Genomic DNA, 15,271 nt, shown 5'->3' with positions numbered 1-15,271 from the left:
TTTAAAATGCCATGGATGGCACTGAAGATGATCTGTTGTGGCAAAATGAAGATCAAGGCAGCAGCAGCAGTAGCAGTAGCAGTAGCAGTAGCAGCAGCAGCAGCAGCAGCAGCAGCAGCAGCAGCAGCAGCAGCAGCAGCAGCAGCAGCAGCAGCAGCAGCAGCAGCAGCAGTACAGACACTGACAGTGAATGATTTTGCCTTACCAGCATCATAACAAATTCTGTTAATGTTAATTTTGTTAGTGTTGTGACGAACTGAAATTTATATTTGCCTGGGTAAGTTTATATATTTAATTTTTATTTCAAATTTAATTAAAAATTTAAAAAAAATAAGTGCTGTGTTTTTTAAATATGATTTCCTGTCTAAAACTTTGTATTTGAACTGTGGTTTTGTCTCCATGAATTTATTTTTCTAGACACTCAATCAGAAAGTTAGGGGTCGCATTATATTCAGAGTCGCAGTATATTCGGGTAAATACAATAAATGCTTGCTCATTTTCACACAACAATATTGTGCTGCTTTTGTCAAAATTTAGCACCCCTATAAGACAGTTTTATTTAACATTTTTTGCTGTCTCTAATCATAAAAACTACTTAGATTATGTATACTAGTATATACAAGTTCCTTGTAGTTAAATACAAATTTTGCTCAATCATAGATAACATGCAGTTTGATAAACAATAATGTACTCACCTTACCTCGTTAGCATCACCATCTTGAAGTACCTTAACGACAGCAGGGTGGAAATACAGCGGATCTCGATGGCCAACCAGGTATAGGATTACTAGCCTGCCATACTCATTGCTCGCAATTTCAATCAAATCATTGATTATTTCTGGAACCAAAATCTGGATAAGACCAAACGGAAAACATTATAAGAATCAAGAATATTCAAACACTGGCTCAATGATTTATTTTATAAATCATAGCTAATTAAGCGGAATGCCTTCATTTTAGTCATACTTAGCTGGCAGTTGTGAAATTGATGATATTCTACTCAAGGACTTCAACCAGACTTAGAATTACAGAACATGTTTACATTTCAGGTCTCATTTGTATCCATATTTATTGCACGTTTGTTCACTAATAGATAAGCAATAAAATAATTTCCATCGAAGTAGCGTACTTTAAACATGGTAATACACTAAACAATAAGCATAAAAGGCAATCAAGAAGTTTCACTGAAAAGGAAAGAGAAAAAAAAGAGGAAACAAAAACAAGATTCTTGACATCTTGGGACTTTCATGGCCTCCTCTACAATCTGAGAAATCTTGGGACTAGGAGACTTTCATGACGCAGCAGACACCCCAAAAAAATCATATACTGACCTTCTTCAGCAGAACAGTGTCGTCCACGCAGTCGAACACAGCCAACAGCAGCCAGTGGCCGTGCTCGGATGTGGCGACCTCCTTCATCTTGCCCTTCAGGAGCTTGATGACCGCCTTGCGGTCCTGCAAAACACACGACATGCTGCAGTGGCCGCCGCTTACGCTGAGGCTACCTCATCTCATGTTTCCACGAAAATAATGTGATTCCAAATATAATGCAACCCAAACTAATAAAAAGACTTAATGTAGTTGTAATCATAATTTAATTAGAAATCATTTCAAATTTTTTTTTAAATTTGTTAATTTATATGATTATTAGGGGAGCTTTCCTGGTGTCACTTTTGCTATCAGAGTGAGTACTACTAGCTCGCTGTAGGAAAGGTTTTGATGGAGATTAAAAACTGACGAAAACTAGCTTCTACTGCACAGCTTAGGTTCCCCCCTCCCTTCTTTGCAACAGAGAATTTCCGTCACTCCACTCTCTGTCGCAAAGAAGGGAGGGGGGAACCTAAGCTGCGCAGTAGAAGCTAGTTTTCGTCAGATTTTAATCTCCATCAAAACCTTTCCTACAGCGAGCCAGTAGTACACTGCCTCTTTTAAAACAGTGAGGAGAAGTGAGAGTTGTGCTTTTGCCATTTAAGCAGTTTTGGTACAAATGTTGTGTTATTTTTGAGTAAATAAAGCACATATAAATTTTTAAAAATAGTTCTGCAACAGAGTCCAACACAATATAAAATAGTTCTATCATAACACAAACTGGCACCATTGTATAGTAAGACTTAATTCAAATAAAGCATTTTAGCACTTGATACATACTAAACATATTTACAACAACAAATCTCTAACACAGTTTTAATGAAACAAGTTTAAGCTATGTAACCACTACATTAAGTACTAGGTACTCTATTCTATGTGACTGTAAAAATACAGCAAAACCCCGTATTTGCACTTTTCATGGGGACAGAGTAAAAAAGTGTAAAAAGCGGGAAAGTGTAAATAAAGGGAAAAGTAAGAAATACGTTAAAGTTGATTAAAATACAGTCGCATACTGCAACATTCATAACAAATGCGGGCTACATTACACATACGCATTGCACCACAGTAAAACATTTTTAAAAAAAGGGCCGCAAAGTGTAAATTTACCATCAATAATGCACCGTGCGCGGAGAAAGGTCATTGTACTCAATCAGCTGTTATGGCGCGGCGTAGCCGCCGGCTGGCTCTCTCTGTTCTCTGAGCTGCGCATGCGCAGTATAACTCACTCAACGCTCCGCCCAGACTCGTGACGTTCCATCAGCAGCCAGCCAATAGATGCAAGCTTAGCGGAAAAAAATATAAGCTCCACCTCCCGTGTACCAGTTTTATCCAGTTCTAATACCAGTTTATTGGTATACGCACCAGTTTTCTCGCTGCCGTGACGTGTTCAAGTTTACGTTCATCTTGATACCAATAATTAATTATTTACGATCCTCAGAAATATATGGTTAGTTTAAAAAATATGCGTCAACTGTACAATACTTACGAAATTATAAAATACGTTTAAAACAGTTACCAAGACTCCGCTCATTTTATCTTGTGAAGTTTATGTCTCGTACCAGTATTTCGGCTAAGTTGTGACATAAATACAGTATCAGAACGTTTATACATTCGTGAGTTTACGTTTTTCCCCGAGTACATTTTAGATTGTCTCCTGCTATAATTACTCGGACTTTTACACGCCTAGGCTTAAATTATTGGTATATGTTTAGAAATAAAAGCAACTTTTCATGTTATAAAATATGTTTATTTTGCGATTTAAAATTTTCACTGCCGACTATAAAAGTTACGTTTTTCACAATGTTTTTAGGCCTATTATGGTTGTTATGTGACGTAAATAGCGGGATGGATTCGATTTTTGAGACGTAATTCGCGTGAAAGTATTGGATTGGATTAAATGGGAACCAAACGGGACCTGAAGAATATAGTGCAAATAACGGGAAAACGTAAATAAGGGGTTTCACTGTACTTTCTGTAAACAAGTACAGCAACACTTTTCTCGTAAAGAAGCGTTCTTGCTTAATAAGATCAAAATAATTTGTTCTTAATATATGAACAAACATGATTTCATTCTTTCAGAATCTTTTTTATGGATTATATTAATATGTCCAAAACTTATGAGCCTTAGAAAACATCTTAACAGAGTTTTACTGTAGTTTTCAGTTACATATCCAGTAAAAATATACCCCTCGCATTAATATAGTAATTGTTTTAAAAATCATAATTAGTAAAGAAAGTTACGTAATTGAATAGCAGATGAGTAAAACATCTTACCGCCTTTATTTTGCATTTTTATAAAAAAAATTTGCTAACTAGACAACCAAACCCCATTAAAGTCATTTATAAAATATTTATTGCAGTTAAGAAGCAATTTCTGACAGAAAATTAGAGCTTTTGCATTTGTCTGAATGATACCTCGCTACATGATGTGCTAGCAAAGAGAGTGGAGAACGGTGAGAATGATGCGAACCTTGACACTGCCATGCCAGACGCACATCATGGCGATGCGCGAGCCCTCCTTGGACACAAGCAGGTCTAGCAGGAAGGGTCGCAGCTGGGTGAGCATCTCCCGCTTCTCATCGTCGGGGCACAGTTGCAGGAAGTCCAGGACCACGGCATGGAGCAGACTGGACCGTGTCAGCTTCCTGCGTGCAGAAACACGCACGCTCACACACAAGACTAGCACAAGCTGCTGGCGGACACTTTGTTGGCTTGACATTCCTTTCGTTTCCCAGTGGATAAGAGATAACTATTGGCCCTGAATTACTGGAGATTCGGGGAAATGATGGTGTCAAGGGAAATAGCGAATTATTTGGGTCAGCTTCCCCAGCGAGGGATCCCGTGAAAGTGACTGTCGAGGTGCTCTCATGGCACGAGGATCTGCCCTACGGCTTTGCTGCGATTGTCTTCTGGTCGCCTCCCGAATGCTGGGGGCGGCTCACTATGATCTCATGAGGGGAAGAAGGTTGAGTGTGGGCTAGGTATAGCCACGCCATGTCTCCGCTCTGCTGCTGCGTGACCTCGAGTTTTCTCGAAGACCCACAGGGCCTTATCTGGGGAATTACTCTCTACAGGGGTGATCCTTGGGAATGCCTGAAGCTGAATGCCGAAGAAGGTCTAGGGGTGCACCTCTGAACCAAAAAATTAGAGTGCACAGAAAACACAATGATGACTAAAAAATATTCTTTTTGATTTTTACAGCTAATAGCTTACATAAGGCAACCCGCAGAGACACAGTGGCTAACATTTTCTCTGACAAGAGGCAGCTGTCCCCTTACATCACCAACTCTGGATATGTTGATCATCTAAGACCTAAGAGCATTATTTAATTTTTTTAACTGTTTTCCACTCCAAAAATATTTCAGGATTGTAAGCGAAATCACAGTGGAATTAAGCAGCAAATCTCAAGAATAAGGGCCTGTACCTCAAAATGAGAAATGAAAGAAGTAGGCCTGCGCGAGTATTCAAATTTTCAAATATGAAAACAAAGTTTATTATTCGTATTTGATTCGACTTTGAATACTATCACTTCGAAATAATGAATATTCAATTGGTAACCAATATTAGACAGAGCATAACTCATGAGTTTTTACATTAACCAACGTTCACTGATAAGGTCAAGTCATTTGTGCTATCTAAACACCCAATTTAGATTTTTTATAACATGAACAGTACTCTGAGTTTTAAACACACAACAAGTATTTAAACTTATTATACTGCTGTCTCGAAAAACCATAACAGAAAAAATTGTGTGGACAATTCAAAACACGGACTATAAGTGACATTTCAAACCTGAAAACAATAAACAAACTTATATATGTATTCATAAGGGTCGCCCTCAAATAGGAGTCGCGCCATATAACTGTCTCCAGTTGAATACAAGTGAAGTATTTATGGTCTGTGTCTCAGCTTATTGCTGCATAAAAGTAGATTCTTAACAAAAAATACAAAGGAAAAGAATGCTATTTTTTATACCCATGTTTCCCTTACCAACTTCTCCAAAAGAGAAAAGACCGCAGGCTATTTCCTTGTCAATTATTTGTCAATTTCTTCAATAAAACAAGCATGCCCTTACACCAGTTTTGTCATGAATGAAATGTTGTAGTAGAAAGAGTAGGAAATCTCACTCAAAAACAAAGTTTGCATAGACATGATAATTGTGTACGGTGCCAATTCATGACAAGAGATGGAGGGAGACCCATAAACACTACTGCATGGCCAAATGCACTAAAACAAACATGCACTCCTTTCCCCGCTTTTCTCTCTCTCTCTCTCTCTCTCTCTCTCTCTCTCTGGCTGGTTTATATTTAGATTCCCCTTCTTGCTGAGTGCCAGCTCTGTGGCAGACTGCCATATCACATGTCTGCGCCGGCTGGGTAGCTGTACGACAGGCAGCAGACACAGCTTAAACGGCACAGCTTATGATGCTTTACACTCACTGCTGAGATATTTTAATTAAACAATTTATGTTTGCTTTTGACATATTTATTAAAAAAACAACACAGACTAGTTATTTCAGCATACAGTCAACCACAACAGTGCAATGTTAATTTTTTTTTGCCAAAAATTAAAATTTTCGCATTATGGGTCACAGTACATTTTACTAAACAAAAAATAGGTATAAAATCTACGACCCATATGCGGGTAAATACAGTAAATAAACATCAAAAACCATAGAATACATCACAAAACATGGGCACTCCTTTGCGAAGGCCCTCAAAAGAAGTGAACATGTTAATGGCAATGGTGTATAAATCAATGGTTACAACTGACCTAACACTATGCGCCATAGTGGCAGGTTAGGTACTTACTAAGTGCATCTATGACAAAACAAATGTTGCATAAAAATACAATTTATAAATTTTAAATTTAAATCTTTTACCAAACATATGTTTAATTATATTGTTGCTGACTTCACCTAACCAACCTTTCACTGCAGTACTTACTGTCTAAATTTCCAGAAGGTACTAAACTCTATATTTCCCATTTTTTCCTCTTGTGTATTACATAACATCAAAGAATTTTTTTTAAGTGTATTACCAATTCTCATTCTTACTATTTGAATTCAATATTCATATTTGGGAATTATTTGGTATTCATATTATTCATATTCGATTCGAACTAAAAATGTGATATTCACACTACAGAGAACACACGAACCAAACAGATCCATCATCAGTGATACCTCTCGCGCTCACCAATGCAGTCACTGCAACTCACTTGCTGAGCACCCTCAGTATGTTGGTGCGGGTGGCAGCGAGAGTGGAGTGTTTCAGCTCGGGAGTGTGCTTGTAGACGTCGGCCAGACAGTGTATCTCCCCCGGAGTGGCCACTCTCGACACTCCACCGTAGAACTCCTGTCGCATGGCCGCCTTCTGCGCGCTCGTGGCAAACTGAGAGTACGCAAGCTCCAGCACGGGTGCCGTCACCTGCAACCAAAACAGTCACCTCGCAGTGTTTGTTTTCACGGACACACAGAGCAAGGGATGGACCGATGGTGAGTTATGTACAGAGGTTGTACTTGCAATCAAAATTTTTGAATAATCCTATCAGTAGGGACAAGATTATACAGTAAATAGCGATAAAACCGAAATAACACCGAAAAGCATGTTAATTCACCACATAACACCAAAATTCAAGTTAATACACCACAAAGCACCAAAAAGCAATTAAAATCATGAAACTAATTATCATTTTTAATCAAATCCTAACTCTAAGGAAAAATACATAAACTTTTAATTTATTTAACATAAAGTTTATATAACATTTTATGCAAAAAAAATTGGAAAAAGTTTACCTCTTTTAAATCTTGCAACTTTTATTAGTTACTACTCATTATTACATTAAGATGTCAGTACATTTTTCAAACCCGAATAATTTACAGATTTATTTTATTTGTTCGGAATAGTTTGCAACATGCTTATTACAAATCAATGCATCTTAAAAGTGCATCAGGTATCAGTCAAAATGACACTGTTTTGAGGAAATTAGTATCGTGGAACATTTAAGTGTTATTTGTTCAGAAATATGCTATCTTTACGCAGATTTCATGAAAAATAAAATCCATAACACTGAAATCTCCTGTTTTCAAAATGAAACTGACCTGAAAATAAAACCATAAAATTTTGTCTACCTGTCAGAGATGACACACATAATGTACATCACTCCTATCACCAAATAAAGCTAGGGCTAAGGGTGTGGATGAGGTCATCGCATTGCTAGGAACGTTGGACGGGAGTAACGAACGAGCGGGAGGTAGGGCTGAAAGGCAGGGAGCCTCAAGAGAGTCGTCACTCATGCACCAATCCCAGAGGATGCAAGAGCATACTCGGAACACCACACAATGTTATCAGCAGACATTTCTCTGTACTTATATCGATCCAAGACCGTCTCATGTTCTGCACCAACCCTTAAGGATGCAATACAATCCAGTATTTCTTCCAACACATCACAAGATACCGGTTAAAGCACATTCGTACTTACCAAAACTAAACTACAATCTCTGCATGGAATTACGTAATCCCAGAGATACTTCATAACCATAATATTTTGAATAATTTTTTAAAAAAATCTTTTAGTGAGTTACATATAATGTTTTAGTTATCGCTAGGGACAAGACTACCTACATGATGAATTGTGATAAAACCGAAATAACACTGCAAAGCATGTCAATAAAACAATTACACTAAAAGGCAAGTTATAACATCACTTACCACCAAAATGAAACTAAAAGCATTAAATTAATCAGCAATTTGACATAGCTGAACTCAAATTGCAAAAATTAATATTTTTTTATTACAAATTCAATGCATATAATTTATTTAGAATGGACTTTGTACCAAAATGTATAAACTAAATGGATTGGAAAAATTATTATGTTGTTTTACATTGCACCTCGTATTCGTAGGCCTGTGCGAATATTCAAATTGTCTAAAACGAATACGAACAAATAAACTATTCGTATTTGATTTGATCTCAAGCACTAACACTTCGAAATAACAAATATTCATTTCCTAATGAACATTAGTTATAGCATTCCTTGTGAGTTTGTCTCATACCAACGTTCACCGTAAAGTCATTTTTGCAATATAAATTAGGGGTGAGCCGATGCCGATTGCCGATTATTAAGATCGGCCGATTTTGGTAATTTTTGTCATTTGCATGATCGGCTTCATGCATGCCGATCCTTTTTGCCGATTACCGCTTTCTGAAGACAAAAAAATCTCTACATAACACAAAAGCGCCAACATATTTTTTGCTTCAGAACTGTTGCTTGACGTTTTTAAGTAACATTTACGTTACTTACGTGTTTTAATCTTTTCTGCAGAAAAAAAAATTAAGTAAAGTTATTCTTAAAAAATAAACATATTCATGAAAAGTATGTTTGTTAAAAAAGAGTAAACAAAAGCACACCAAACCATTTAATAAGTCATGCTGATGTCACTTATTTTTGCTACTTAAGCATTGACAAGAACTTCACTCTTCATGGGAAACTTATGTACAACATAATCACATGCTGAGGTAAAATACTTTCTGACAGCTGAAAAAAAAATTTTTTTCTCCTCATCTGATAACAAACTAATAATTCTCTCAGCCTGACATCCAATCATTAACTCACTGTCACACTTTTGATTCGCAGCACAATGGTAATCAACTTCCAACAACGCCACACCTTTCACAGCACTACCACAAACAAAATGCAATAAGAGATTTCTCAGAAAATCTTTCAGGAGATCTAACAATACATGGATGTGTGGACTTGAAGGCTGAAGTGTTACATTTAGTTTATCAAAGAGCAGTACAACATTCAGCAAAAATAAACAGAATGCCTTGTTTAGTGAGGAAGATAAAAACATGAAAAGTTTCTCTTCAGGACACAGGGCAGGACTGCCACTCTTCAACACTGCACTGTCACTCTTTAAAACAGAACTATGTACAATATTCCATTTTCTGTTTTTTCACATCAGAAGGGTTGTCCTCTTTCTTTCTTTCTTTTACCAGTACTAGCACTACTTTCAGTAGTTCTGCTGGATGAACCTTGCTGTTTTTTTGGGATCTTGTATGGTGATAATGTGCCTGGCTGTTTCTGAGAACTCCCTGTAACCTCATCTTTGAAAAAACTTACAATAGGTTCCCCCTGTTCAATAATCCTAGCTAGGCTTCTTCCCAAAGACAGCCATTTCGTACACGGGTTATTCTCTGGAAAAGGTTCAATTTGGTGTCACTCTCTGGAATACCAAACAATTTGCATAAAATAATAATTTTTTTAATTGTAAGTATGATTAAGTTTTTAGATAACATATTGATGTAAAATTTTTGGTTACATTTTTATAATACTACTTAAATATTTAGCCTGCAATAGCTATACAGTCTCCTCCGTGGACGTCCCCAATCACATTTTATAAGACACTGGCCATTGTTACTCTTTAAACTCTTTTTTTAATTTTTACTCTTGTTACAAAAAGTAATTGTTAGAAGCATCACAAACTCATGGCTATGCGATTTAACTTTCAATGGGCAAATGTAATTGAATAACAATATTTTAAACATTGTCCATAATCTAAAGAATCTACCTCTATGGCCAAATAATAATGCACTAAAAATTATTTAAAAAGTACAGCAACTGTTATTTCTCCATGGAATTGGAGGGAAAGGAAGCCATTTTTATTGAGCTGTTTGTGTTGATGTTCTTATTTATATGTGGTGCTCTGATATTTATAACTGAGATATAAATTTGTGCTTTGCAAAGTTCTATTCGTATCCTCCGTGGTCATCATAAACAAGGTAGGGAACTCTTGTGTATTTGTGTTAAACTCAGTGTATAAATGTATATTGTGTAGGTTAAGCAACTGAGTTGTAGAATTTCCTAACCTCAAAATTAAAATCATAAAAAATAAAAAACCTTACTTTTATCCCCTCCGTAGACATCCCCTCCGTGGACTATGTTGGTCCACGGAGGGGATACTTATTCTCCACGGAGGAGAATTTATGTTCTGCAAAGAATACATATATAAAAATATTAGCTTGATGTGCAGTCAACCTAACTGCTGAGATATTTTCTTGTTTTCAAGATGGCACCCACAAAAAAGAAGAAAAAGAATCAGTCAGATGCGCAGATTCAGAATAGAAGAGAGCAGAAAAAACTTAGCAAGAGACGATCGAGACAGAAGTTACTTGAAAAGTCTGTTTTGTATGAAGAGTCTAAGAGAAAAGAAAGAGAACGTTATCACCAGAGAACAGCATCTGGAAAAATAAAGACTATTGAAACAATGAGTGACCGTGAAAAAAGAGCAGCAAGAAAAATTTGGAAGGATAAAGCAAAAAGATATCGAAAACAGAAAAAACAGCAGCAAAATATAGAGCAAAAAACAGAAGAATGCACATCAACAAATAATCCTACCACACAGATTAATAGCAATCGTGATAAAAGGGAAAAACTTAAGTGTGGAACTGAAAGAGGAAGGAAAATGATTAGAAGAAATAGATACAAGCTACAACAAAAGATCAAGGTACTGGAAAATGAAAACAAAAAAACCAAGACAAGGTTAGAAAAGTACAAAAAAAGACTAAGTAGGTTAAAAAAAAAGCAGCAAATAGAAGACGATAGCCCAAGAAAGAGGTCTCGAAAACTCCTAAAAAGTCGAGACATAAGCAATGAAAATGTAGCATACAAAAAACTGCTGTTTGGAGAAGTTATTAGCAAACAAATACAGCACAACTTTCAGAAACTTAAGTCATCCAAAGTTAAAAGAGTCATGGTAAAAGTTTTAAGTAGAAAAATAGTTCGAAAATATAGGTACTTGAACTATTTGAGTACACTTACTTCAAAAAAAAAATGTTTAAGAGTGTTCAAGCCCATAAGAAAGTTTTGAAAGGAAGATTTATCTTGGAGAAGGTAAGATGTGACATAACTACATTTTTTGAGACAGATAAAGCGAGTCGCTTGTGCTCAGGAAAGAAGGAAACTATAACCAGAAACAACATGAAGAAGCAAAAGCGTTTCTTAAATGACACACTTCAGAACCTGCACAAGATCTTCAAAGAAGAAAGTCCCGAGTATCAGAATTTGAGCTATCAGACGTTTTGCAGACTTAGACCTTTTTGGGTTGTGTTTCCAAAGGTATCTGAAAGAGCAACATGTTTATGCAAAACACACGAAAATATGGTTCTCTTAGTAAGAAAGCTGAATTCTTTGAACCTTGTTGATGAAAAAACACCATTTGAAAGTTCTTATAACACTGTGCTGTGACCCAAGAAATGAAGCATGCCTAGAAATCAAAATGTATACAGACTAAAGAAGATTCTGACGATAGTCCCGTGTTTTTCCAGAAGTGGACCACAAAGAAAGACTCTGTACAGTTTAAAGATAAAATTAAATTGTGTTCTAAAACTGTGAAAGTTTTAGAAGAATTTTCTAAAACGCAGCTCATATGCATTTTCTCAAGAGAAATTGTACCTTTCATGGCACATGTGTCAAACATAAGCCACCAATATGAGGACATTTCAAAACTCAAGAAAAATATTTTACAGAATGAAGTGTTGGTATGTACATGTTGACTTTTCTGAAAACTATACCTGCAAATATTCAAAAGAAATCCAAGCAGCACATTTTGGGGGATCAAAACCCCAAGTGACTATCCATACATGTGTTCTGTACTGTCATACGGATGTTGCACCATCACCTCTCTGTTATGGAACAGTCAGCTCGTGCAACAGACATGATCCTGCAACAATAGTTGCCCATTTACTGCCTATTATTCAGGATATAAAGTCACGTATACCTCAGTTGGAAAAGGCTCACTTCCTTAGTGATGGACCCTGTACCCAGTACAAAAACCGGAAAATGTTTCAGCTAATGGGTGGCTTTTTATCAAGAGAATTGAATGTGGAAGAAATTCACTGGCATTTCAGCGAAAGTGCTCATGGAAAGGGTGCTCCAGATGGAGTTGGGGCAGCTCTAAAAAGAACAGCTGATGGCTTGGTAGCACATCAAATTGATATTCCAGACTGTGACACGTTAGTTCCTTTTCTACAAGACCATTGCAAGTGTATATCAGTGAAACAAATTCAGGAATCAATCATAACCAGTATTGACAAGCACATACCAAATAATATTCAAGTGTTCAAAGGCACAATGAAGATACATGAAGTTGTATTCAAAAAGGGATCTCAAAGTCTGCATGTTAGACGACTATCATGCAATAGCTGTGAAGCTGGCCCATGTCATCATTATGGAATGGGACTGATAATTAATTATGCAATAGCAACAGGGAGCCAACTTCCGTTTTTGTTAAAATAAGTATTTTTTATTTTGTGTGTTGAAAATGAGAGTAAATCTATGATCTCATTACACCAATTTGCCAAAATTATTTTTTACTTAACTAACATTATGTACTTTCCTGACTTTAAATACAGCGAAACCCCTTATTTACGTTACCGTTATTTACGTTTTCCCGTTATTTGCACTATATTCTTCAGGTCCCGTTTAGTTCCCATTTAGTCCAATACAATACCTTCACGCAAATTACGTCTCAAAAATCGAATCCATCCCGCTATTTACGTCACGTAACAAACATAAACAACTTGGTGCAATCGCCATAGATGATGAAACTGTAAAAGAATTGTCCGAGAATAAACATGTGAAACGCGTCAAAGATTTTGTTTGTATCGAAAACCACAACACACTACAAGATGGCGATGAAGTTGTGCGGGCTTTATTTGCGCTGCGAGCGCTGTCGATTTTCTGGACGATATTTTAATCACATACACAACTGCATGTTTACATTCTGTGAACATTATGGTAAAGGAAAGTCAACATCCGGTAACTGTAAATAGAATGCTAGAATAACGTGGTAGAAAATATTGTGTAAAAAAGTTTCCTTTTATTTTGAATTTTTTTTATCAGTGAAGTCTGTCGTTTATGGTTAAGTAATGGAGAAAAGGCAGCGTCATACGTTTTCAGTGGCGGAAAAATTAAAAATAATTGCAAAATCAGACGAGTTTGTGGGAACACGAGTTGATTTGGCAAAAGAACTTTCAATTCCCATCAGCACACTCAATACGATTTTGAAGAATCGTAATAGCATTGCAGAAAATGCAGCAAAATGTGGGCCAAGTGCAAAAAAACGAAAATACTGTAAAGAATCAAAATTTAAAGAAGTTGAAGATATTCTTGTGGAGTGGTTTGTGGGTGCACGTTCTGCGAATCTGCCAATCAGCGGGTCCATTTTGCGAGAAAAAGCTCGTGTGATTGCATCCCGGCTTGGCATTGAAGATTTTACAGCTTCCAATGGATGGCTAGACAGGTTCAAACAACGCCATAATGTTGTTTACAAAGTTGTATGCGGTGAAAGCAAGAGTGTGAATGAAGAGATAGTGGAACACTGGAAGGAAACTCAGCTTAATGAGAAGATTGCCAGCTATTCTCCGAAAAATATATTTAATGCTGATGAAACTGGATTGTTTTATAGTGTTCTGCCTGACAAAACCTTCACTTTTAAAGGGGAGAAGTGCCATGGAGGAAAGTTAAGTAAGCAACGAATCACTGTACTTTTGTGTACAAATGCTGATGGAAGTGAAAAGTTGCCTCTCTATGTTATTGGCAAGGTTATGAAACCCAGGTGTTTCAAAAACGTACGCACCCTTCCTACCAAGTACACAGCGAACAAAAAGTCATGGATGACGAGTGCACTGTTCCAGAGCCAACTTCATGCACTTGATGCCAAAATGGGAGTACAAAACAGGAAAATTGTTTTGTTTATTGACCAGTGCCCTGCACACATGGGCAACATACAGCTTCGTAATACAGAAGTTGTTTTTTTCCCTGCGAACTGCACGAGTGAACTACAGCCACTGGACCTAGGTATTATACAGTCATTCAAGTTCCTGTACCGAAAATACCTGGTCACAAGAGCGGTGACCATGCTTGACAGCGGTAAGGATCCCTCGACAATGAAGATTGATGTATTGACAGCCTTACACTTCACAGCTAGAGCATGGAAAGAGGTCACAGTTACAACGATTCAAAATTGTTTTGCGAAGGCAGGCTTTTTTTTTCCAGAGGCAGGTTGTAGTGCCAGTGAAGATGATGGTGTCACCATCATAGAGGATGTGCCTGAGAATTGCCAACTGTCTCAAAAGGAGTCTTTTAAGGACTATGTAGCAATTGACCAGCAGGTAGTTACCTCACAAGTCCAGTGTGTGGAGGACATTATTATCAATAGTGGCATCACCAACTCGCAAGAAGATGATGATGATGATGATGAAGAAGAAGAAGAGGGGCAAGAAGAACCAGTTCCTACTACAAGAGACGTGCTCGCAGCTCTTCAAACATTGCGCAGCTATATATCAAGTTCTGAAGGCAGTGCTAGTTCATTTGATAACTTTTATAATTTGGAGAGGCAAATAATCTCCTTGAACAGCTAAAAAAGCAAGCAGAAAAAAATTTCAGATTTTTTTGTTAGGAAGTAATCAGAAAAACTTTTTGGCTTTCATTATTTTTTTATTTTTGTCAAATGTGGTAAATTAAATGATTAAATACTAGAGTAAAATTTGTTGTTAGTGTGTTTGTACCTGCATTATAGTATGTGCTATTAAACAAAAGGAAAAAAATACTGAATAAGGTAAGCTGTACTCCTTTTCATACTTTTCCCTTTATTTACACTTTCCCGCTTTTTACACTTTTTTACTTTGTCCCCATGAAAAGTGCAAATAAGGGGTTTTGCTGTATACAAATTCACATTCTAAACATTAGGTAATGTGGCACTTGTATCCCTAATACATAATTACATACTTTAATCTGTGACTTGGAAGTATTATCTCCCCTCCGTGTGACGGGTGACGTTTCTGGCCAGCCCCCACACTTACGCACAAGCAACAAGGCCTCTGTTTCACACACACACACAC

At 36.9% G+C, this 15,271-nt stretch overlaps 1 protein-coding gene across 1 annotated transcript in view; it reads right to left on the bottom strand.

Annotated features, from left to right (window-relative positions):
• LOC134539884 (pumilio homolog 3) overlaps positions 1-15,271 on the bottom strand; it is a 46,006-nt gene that overhangs the window by 18,417 nt on the left and 12,318 nt on the right. Inside the window, exons 5-8 of the mRNA XM_063382233.1 lie at positions 6,587-6,795; positions 3,837-4,011; positions 1,331-1,453; positions 696-850 (exon numbers count right to left, since the gene is read on the bottom strand). Of these exons, the coding sequence (XP_063238303.1) occupies positions 696-850; positions 1,331-1,453; positions 3,837-4,011; positions 6,587-6,795 (662 nt within the window). The remainder of the gene's footprint in view (positions 1-695; positions 851-1,330; positions 1,454-3,836; positions 4,012-6,586; positions 6,796-15,271) is intronic.

Source organism: Bacillus rossius, chromosome 1 (assembly GCF_032445375.1).
Source record: "Bacillus rossius redtenbacheri isolate Brsri chromosome 1, Brsri_v3, whole genome shotgun sequence".
Lineage (NCBI taxonomy): Eukaryota > Metazoa > Arthropoda > Insecta > Phasmatodea > Bacillidae > Bacillus > Bacillus rossius.
The sequence above is the reverse complement of the archived record's forward strand: the minus strand, read 5'-3'. Positions and strand labels throughout refer to the sequence as shown.